The sequence below is a fragment of the Ipomoea triloba genome, chromosome 11 (assembly GCF_003576645.1).
Source record: "Ipomoea triloba cultivar NCNSP0323 chromosome 11, ASM357664v1".
In the NCBI taxonomy this organism is placed as follows: Eukaryota; Viridiplantae; Streptophyta; class Magnoliopsida; order Solanales; family Convolvulaceae; genus Ipomoea; species Ipomoea triloba.
In genome coordinates, this window is record NC_044926.1 from 14,564,591 (window position 1) to 14,573,975 (window position 9,385).

Below are 9,385 nucleotides of genomic sequence, written 5' to 3' on the forward strand. Positions count from 1 at the left end.
GGGGGGGGGGGGGGGGGGGGGGGGGGTGTGGTGTTAATGGGAACAAAATGAAATTTAAAAAGGCTGTGCCTCATTATGGACTTATGGTTTCTGAGTGAGGGTCACCAATAATCAATTCCATAATGTATAACAAACATTTCAAAAGTTAAGAACTTGATAGAACATATACATTAATGGTAAAATTCAAAACAAAGTGCATGCTTCACTACTTGAATTTCCCTTAAGCATAGTTGACTAACAGATCATTTACAGAATCTCAAAACTAGTCATGTAGGTAACACAACTACAAAAACAATAGCACAGCCCCTAGCCCCCCTACTCATCATCTAATTCATTCTCCTCCTGGACCTCATCCTTCACTTCCTTCTCTGACTCCTCTCCATCCTATAGACAAATAGATCAAGTGACAATTCAGTATAAGAATAATGGAGCTTGAGGGAAAAGAAGGCAGGGAACATACATCTTCATTCTCAGTAGCATTGTTGGATTCCAAAGCCTTCTCATATTCTGCCTTGAGTTCTGCAGCCCTATCTTGATAAGGCTTCTTCTCCTGCTCAATTGGGATTACAAGAATCAGGAACCCAATTAATATTGTGGAAAAGTACAAGATAGCAAATAGTGTCAACACCATACTCACTTCATCTGTCAAGGACTTCCACTTCTCACCACCCTCCTTGGCAACCTACAGTTACAAATGCAGAAATAATACATCAAACAAAGACCAAACAGGTAAATTGCTTTTCAGGATTCTCCATAACTTCTACACACTTGGATATTAGAGCATACCGTAGCAACACTCTTGATGTCAGGATTTGCCTCCTTGAAAGTCTTCCTAAACTCATCCCTGAAACATTGATTAAATTGTCATTTTTCAGAAGCAAAGCTTTGTTATATCAGTTTGTATAAGACTATGAGACATTATGGAATAGACTAGTACATGAAAACAAAGAATGCAGTGGGAGGGCGCTTTGGTGCATTGGGATTCTTAGCCTTCTTTTCCTTCTTGGCTTTTGGTTCAGTAGATCTTGCCTTTCTCCTGCATTGCACACATGTATTAAAACAAGACAAATAATGAATCCAATAGAACCTAAAACCAATGTAACATGGAGCTTAACATAAGCAATTTGAGAGTAAAATTACTTTTCAGCTGGCTTTTTCTTGACCTCAGCTGGCTTCTCTATAACCTGTGCTTCTGCAAGACATCAACTCTTTTTTCATTAGAGGCCTTACCATTTTAAAAGCCCATATTATTTCTCAGAAAAAGGTTAAATTAAAGCATTCCACTGTTATCTAGACTTTTTTTAGTGATCATAGTTACTAACATCAATAAAGAGTGAGAAGTGATGAAGGGCATGGAGGTTTTTACCCAAATTCATCTTGATCTTGGCATCAAGGCTACAGTTGTGAAAACTAATCAAAGCCACCGGTACATCTTTGTTGCATTCATCACTGCTCAAAACAAATTCATTATTAAATTCCAATCAACACCCCACAGAACTCATAACCAAGACCTAAATACTATGACAAACAGTACACAGAAAAGAATTTACAAAAATAAAGACAGCAAAAATACATTTTTCTTTCCGAAATTCCACTTAACACAGAACCTATTAATACCAACAAATCAAATAATGCAACATATGTGCTTACAAACCCACACATACAAATACTACTCTTCTAGACCCACCACAAAAAATTTAAAAAAATAAATAAATAAATACTCCGTAATAAATAAATGCAACCCAAATCCTGAACAGTTGAAGCGAAAACCACCTCTAAATCCGCTGGTTGTTCCTTATAATTAAAGTGTACGCTCATTCAGCAGAAACTTAAAAGCCATAATACAGAAATTCATTGTTCAAATTCAGGATAAAAGCAACGACTCAAATATAATTGTCACTAAAGAAAGCGATCAAACAGAAGTTTATCATCAATAACAGAGAGAATGGTGTAGACGCATACCAACGAGCGAAAGCACTGCCGTCCTTAGCGCGCTTGAGGCTGGCGTTTATCCGCGAGGATTCATCGGAATCAACCTCCACCCTCTTCCTCGCTCTGGGAGCGTTCGAAGACTTACCGGATGCTCTTCCACCAGCCATTCCTACGACACTAGTACCTAGTAGTAGTAATAGTAGCAGCCGCAGATACGCAGTTAACTTAGCAATCCAATATGCAGAGATGACAAGATGTTGGTGAGCGAGGGTTAAGAAGGGGAAGGCGAAAGAGGGAAAATTGAGAATTTGCTGAAATTGAAAATGAAGCCCCGCGCTCGCGCCACTTTCAAAAGGAAATTCGAGAGCCCGCCCCGTGTTGGGCATCGCAGAATTCGCACCGATCGATGACTTGGCACTCTGTGATCTATCATCGCCGTTGGATTGAGAGGATGTCTTTCGTCTTCCGAATTTAAGCAATCTCGTCGTTTCATCACAAATTCATTAGATAATGGGCCGGTTCATTGCAACTGGCCCACGGCAATACTAGTCAATCATTATTGCATGGATCATGGTCCACACAGCTGTGTGGACCAAAAATAAAAAGTATATTATTTTTGTACTGAAAGTACATTATTTTTATATTATAGGTATATTATTTTAGGGTACATTATTTTTGTACTGAAGGTACATTATTTGATATATACTGTCAAATAATGTACCTACAGTACAAAAATAATGTACTTTTTATTTTTGGTCCACACAGCTGTGTGGACCATGGTCCATGCAATAATTTGCCAATAACAGTGGCAAATTATCAATCATTATTACATGGACCATTGTTCACACAGCTATGTGAAACATAAATAAAATGTACATTTTTAATATAATAAAAGTATATTGTTTTTGTACATAATATTATTTTAGAGTACATTATTTAAGTACAGAAAGTACATTATTTTATATATACTATCAAATAATGTACATTCAATACAAAAGTAATGTACTTTTTGTATAATAAAAATGTACATTATATTCATGGTCCACACAGCTATGTAGACCATGGTCCACACAATAATTTTCTGGCAAATTTTTGTTTGGATCATGGTCCATGAGTTGTGTGAACCATAAATGCAATATATTTTTAATATATTAAAAATATATTATTTGTGTACTGAATAATGAATATACATGATTTGATAATATATAAAAAATCATGTACTTTTGGTTAAGGGTAATAATATTACCTCCAGGAAGGTAATGTGAGATTTTAAGAATGTAAGGTTACCTGATGTGTTTGGTTTGGATTGTGGAATATAATACTACCTTGTTTGGTTAAGGGTTATATTTTAAGTTATATGGATCAATTTACTATAATGTTCTTAATAAATAAATAAATATATATATATATATATATATATATATAATATATATATATGTATGTATGTATGTATGTATGTATGTATGTATGTATGCATGCATGCATGTATGAATGTATATCAATGCTTAAATATTAAAAAATAAATATATAAACATATGCATACGTATATTTGATTATATAAACATATATTTATTCCATTATTATTATTATTATTATTATTATTATTAGTTAACAAGGGCAAAGTTAAAATAAATCAAGGTAATCTAAGATTACTTAAGAAAATAGGGGTAATCACATTACCTTGAAACATTACCGCCACATCAGCTTTGAGGTAATATAACATTACCAGGTAATCTCATAACTTAAACCAAACGGAATAATATAACATTATCATACTCAGATTACCTGAACCAAATGGCCCCTTAGTATATTAAAATTTACTTTTTGTTTATGTTTCACACAAATATGTGGACCATGGTCCATGGATAATGATTGAACAATGACAGTAATTTATATCGTGGATATAAAAAAGACGTCATTTTAATATTTAAGCTTTAGAAGATTTTGTAGTTTTTCGTTTCTCATGTTTCAACATAAATTTTACGGAGTAGTTTATTCTAGGTACAGAATCAACATTCTTAAGGTACAAAATTTCATAACACGAGACAAAAAACTTACAACACAAGACACATACACATGTTATATATTTACTTATTTTCAAATCTAATTTATGTAGATAATTTATGCCTTATAGACACCTAATTTCATAATACAAGACATAAATTCGTAAAATAAAACACACAATACTCTTTTAAGGTACAGAATTGCATAACATAAGATATAAAAATGCATATCACAAGACACAAAAATGCATTTTATATTTACTTTATTTTAGGTACAGAATCTATACACTTAAGGTATAGAATTGCATAACATGAGATACAGAAATGCATAACACAAGACACATACATATGCTTTACAAAAAAAAAAAAAAAAAAAAAAAAAAAACTTGTAACGTCAACTAAACAAAAAACAGTCGCTGTCAAAATTAAAATTAAAAATTACGTTGTATAGGACCAAGGTCCAGTGCACTGTGGACCCTTGGTCCATTATATAACGGTTAAACAATGGTCAATCATTATTGTATGAAACATGGTACACACAGCTGTATAGACCATAAATAAAAAGTACATTATTTTGTACATAAAGTACATTATTTTGTATACCATCAAATAATGTACATTCAATACACAAATAATGTACTTTTAGTATATAAAATATGTATACTGTATTCAGAAAAAGTACATTATTTTATATAATGTATATTTAGTACACAAATAATGTACTTTTAGTATATTATAAATTTATTTTTTTTATGGTCCACCGAGCACTGTGTGGACCATGGTTCACATAATAATTTGCCAGCAATGGCCGAGTTCTAGTTTTTCTGGACTACTACTTGGATGGAAATTGTTATACTATGGACCATGGTCCACATAGCTATGTGAACTATGGTCCAAAAACGGCATCATTTCTTTGAGTAAAGAAACGTCAACCGTTATATTTAACAACAATCCTGTATTTATGATTTGCTCAAAATAAAATGAAACTACAATGTATGTATAATGAAACTGGATTATATGTCTCACATATTGAGTATATATTATCAAATAAAATTGTAGCTGAATTGAAACGATACTTTAGTTGTGCTGAAATGAAACTACAGTATGTATAAAATGGAACTTAATAGCATGTTTCACATATTGAGGGTATATTGTCAAATGAAAGTGTAGTTAAATTGAAATGATACTTTAGTTGTGTTAAAGTGAAATTACGGTATGTATAAAATCAAACTGAATAAACATATCTCACATATTGAATGTATATTGTCAAATGAAACTATAGTTATATCAAAATGATACTTTAGTTGTGTTATAATGAAACTACAGTGTATACAAAATGAAACTGAATAACAATTTCACATATTTGAGTGTATATTGTCCAATTAAACCGTAGTTGAATTAGAATTATATTTTAGTGGTGTTGTAATAATAAGACTGCAGTGTGTATAAAATGAAATTCAATAACATGTCTCACATATTGAGTGTATAATGTCAAATGAAACAGTATTTAAAACAAAATGATACTTTAGTGCTGACGAAATGAAACTACAATGTATATAAAATGAAACTGAATAAGTTAGACAAATAGAAGTATTTAGACGAAACGGGTGTCGTTTTAGACCATGGTCCACAATAAAATTTTCCTTAGATGGTTCCGAACCCAAAATGGATTTTTTTTTAACCAATCAAGACTATCAAATCCAAATGTATATTTTTAAGTTAATATCAACGGTAAATTTTTATGTGGACCATAGTTCAGCACATAGCCATGTGTATCATAAAAAAATATTTTAATATATTAAAAATACATTTTGTGTATACTGAATGTATATTACACAAAATAATGTACTTTAAATATTCAAATAATGCACCTTCTCTAAATACAAATTACATTTTTAATACACTAAAAGTACATTATTTGTATACTGAATGTATATTATTTAATAATATGCAGAATAATATACTTTTAATACTTAAATAATGTACTTTCAAATAATATATTTTATAGACACAAATAATATATTTTTTATTTGTGGTCCATACAACTGCGTGAACCATAGGTCCATGCAAAATTAACCCAACTACACCCTAGACTGCCAAGAACTTGAGGAAATTATGTATACTCTCATTTTCTACTCTCAATTTTACTCTCACACAAAATATTGATGTAGACACTTATATTGAAATCCACATACAAAAAATAACTTATCAAAGTCCGCCACATCAGAGAGTAAATTGAGGGAGTAAGATTTGAGAGTATATGCACTAAAACTCATAACTTAAATAAAATCAACTTCCTTTAGATTTTTCGTCAATTGTTTAATCATGGGTAATATTGCCATTTCCCTAGATTGTGTAGGAATATTTTATCAAAAAGATAAATTCCACAAAATTAATTTGTAGGAAAATTATGAAAATTAATTTTCCAACACATATATAGTACAAAAACCCAAGGAAATAGACTACAGTTACAACAAGAATAGAAATAGTATATACAATAACTAAATATAAAGAAAATGTCAGACACCAGAAGGATATTTAATACCCAGTTGTGTTAAGAGCATTGAAGTGTCGAAGATTGAGTTTGGGTAAATCTTAAATTTATATATGTCATTTCTTCATCACCAACATCTTCATCTTCACTAGCCAGATTGATCCCACCAATGTCTTCCTCATTAGTCATTTCTTCAATTATATCTTCTTCAGTTTGTGCATCCCTCCCTGTAGCACAATATTTTGCATATATAGAACTGAATTCGTGATAGAAAGGAAAATTTTTCATTCCGAACTGGGCTGCTTCTTTGTGAGTCTAAATAAATGAAGTTTTCATATAAGTATAAAGTAACTTAAAGTTTTAAAATAACGCATTACATCATAGCAAAGAGTTCACAATAACAAATAAAATCACTCATTACATCATAGCAAATAGTTCACAATAACAAATAAAACAAATGAAACATTGTTTTACTACGAGTATTAGAAGTCATAATAGAACAATGGATAGACTTGAACCCTAATGTTGCCTAGATGCTTGCCATTCATTGAATATTTATGTTGTTAATTCCATTCACGAATTCGTCCCAGCATCCGAGGGCTCAATCGTATGTATTATATTCTCATCATCTTCACTAGGTTCATCATTTACTCTTACAAACTCACCAAAATCATTCTCCAGTGGATCAACACTCATAAATTGTATAATAAAGTTATGAAGTAAACAATATGCTGCTATAATGCGGTTATGTGTCCTTATAAGATAAAAAGATGGACTTTTAAGAATAGCCCATCTCATTTTTAATAATCCAAAACACCTCTCAATCGCATTGTGGGCTACAACATGTTTCATATTAAAATGTTCTTCGAGACTTGTTGGTTGATAACCTTGACGCCATTCATTTAAGTGACACTGTTGACCCCTAAAAAGTGCTAAAAAGCCTTCAGAATTTGCATAACTCGCATCAACTACTTAATAACAATCTATATTTAAAAACAAAAGACTAATAAGTGACTTAATCATTAGACAATAAAATGTCATATTTTAATTCTAGACAAGACTTACCATAAGGCACTTTCAATGGATGTGCTCTAGTAATTGCATCACAAAGAACTCGACTATCGGATACTAATCCTTCCCAACCAGAAAGAACGTATACAAATTGCATGTTAGGAGTGCACACACCTAAGACATTTGTTGCAATATCTTCTTTACAGGTTTGATATCTAGGCTTATCAGCATTTTGTACATAAACCTTGATAAACATTGCATCTAGTGCACCCAAACAATTCTATAATCCAAACACAAAACATTTAATTACAAAAACACACCTAAATATATACAATATTTAGTTACATAAAGTGCTAAAATGGTTAAATACCTTAACCATTTCCACCGATTATCCGATGAGTTACTTGAGATAGGCTCGGGTTTTACAAACAATTGACCTTGTAAATGCATAAGTGCATTTAACACTTTATGAAAACTTCAGCTAATACTCTCACCCCGATCTTCTAAAATTTTGTCTAATAACTCAATTTTTAACATGGTGAGCAAGAATATGCAAAAATATTGCAACTTGTACGTCAACAAGCATGCTTTCTGTTGGTTTAAGACCTCCTACACTTTCTAGCATTTAGAGATGGCAATGTGCCCCGTCCACGACGGGGATCCCCGGTTGGAGCGGGGATGGAGAAAATTTTCGGGGAATGGGGACGGGGATACCCCTCCCCGCCCCGCCCCGTCCCCGAATAATTATTTTAATTAAAAATGATATATATACATATGCTCATGATCAGGTGTGGCCGCCCCTTAACGTGCGTCAGTGCGGTCGCGCCACTATGTATACAAATATACACCACTCAATGTTAGAAAATACACCACACAAATGTGCATCATTAGGTGCGCATCATCAAAAAACATGCCACTAGGTATGTAAATATACACCACACAATGTTAGCAAATGCACCATTAGGGACATGGGAGTTATGGTGCATTCTTTTGGGTGTGTGGTGTGTTTTATGGTGTTTTTGTGTATTTTCACTGTAGTGCGTTTTCTAACATTGAGTGGTACATTTTCTAACATTGAGTGGTGTGAACCGCACCGACCGCACAAGAAGGCGCGACCACATTTGAACATATATATATATATATATATATATATATATATATTTCATTTTTAAATTTTAAATTTTAATTTTTAAAATTAATATTACACTAATTTAATATTTTGACTAAGAATTAACTGGGATGGAGATTCTCCGTCCCCACCTAATTCCCCGCGGGGACGGGGATGGAGACTATTTTTCATTCCCCGCCGGGGATGGGGACAGGCTCGGGGTTTCGGGGGCAGGGACGGGGAGTATACTCCCCGCCCCGCCCCGTTGCTATCCCTACTAGCATTCCACATAGCTTGAAAAATGCTTCTCTATTCATCCTAAGTAGTGAAATGCATGCCTCATCATTGTCATATACAATTCGTCTCACATAATCTCGTTTGCCATAAAAATCAAGAGAATAACGCCTACTAATTCTTGGTCGGGATGCCGTTGATGCCATCAAAAATAAAAAACTACTAATGGTAGTATACATCTTCAAGAATAAAGTCAAAACAGTTGCAATTCATTTTCTTCTTTCATCCATTGCTATTCTTGTTATCTATAAAGAATGTTGCTTGAAGTAAGTTTTATTTTTAGTCAATTGAACAAAATGCATGCTTTATAAACACACAAAACAGTAGCATGGAATAGCAAACATAATTTTCTTCATTATTGGATTGTGATACTAATTACAATTCTTATTTGATTTTCTATATTCTAATGAATATATTCTTATGAAAATGAGAAAATTTAACTAAATTATATATATATATATATAGATATATATATATATATATATATATATATATATATATATATATATATATATATATATATATATATATATATATATTATA

General features: G+C 32.1%; 1 protein-coding gene across 1 annotated transcript; it reads right to left on the reverse strand.

Moving 5' to 3' along the window:
* Positions 1–95: 95 nt before the first annotated feature.
* Positions 96–2,258, reverse strand: LOC115997238 (high mobility group B protein 7-like). Its single transcript, XM_031236755.1, has 8 exons — positions 1,963–2,258; positions 1,367–1,449; positions 1,141–1,192; positions 938–1,036; positions 787–844; positions 638–682; positions 461–550; positions 96–384 (listed from the first exon to the last, which is right to left on the reverse strand). The coding sequence occupies exons 1-8, from the start codon at positions 2,097–2,099 to the stop codon at positions 316–318; spliced, it is 633 nt and encodes a 210-aa protein (XP_031092615.1). The 5' UTR covers positions 2,100–2,258; the 3' UTR covers positions 96–315.
* Between the last annotated feature and the right edge of the window lie 7,127 nt (positions 2,259–9,385).

Coding starts and splice junctions, on each gene's coding strand:
- LOC115997238 (XM_031236755.1), bottom strand. CDS start 2,099: ATGGCTGGTGGAAGAGCATCCGGTAAGTCTTCGAACGCTCCCAGAGCG. Junction 683..786: donor ACATCAAGAGTGTTGCTACG/GTATGCTCTAAT, acceptor TTGTAACTGTAG/GTTGCCAAGGAGGGTGGTGA. Junction 551..637: donor GGAAGTCCTTGACAGATGAA/GTGAGTATGGTG, acceptor CCAATTGAGCAG/GAGAAGAAGCCTTATCAAGA.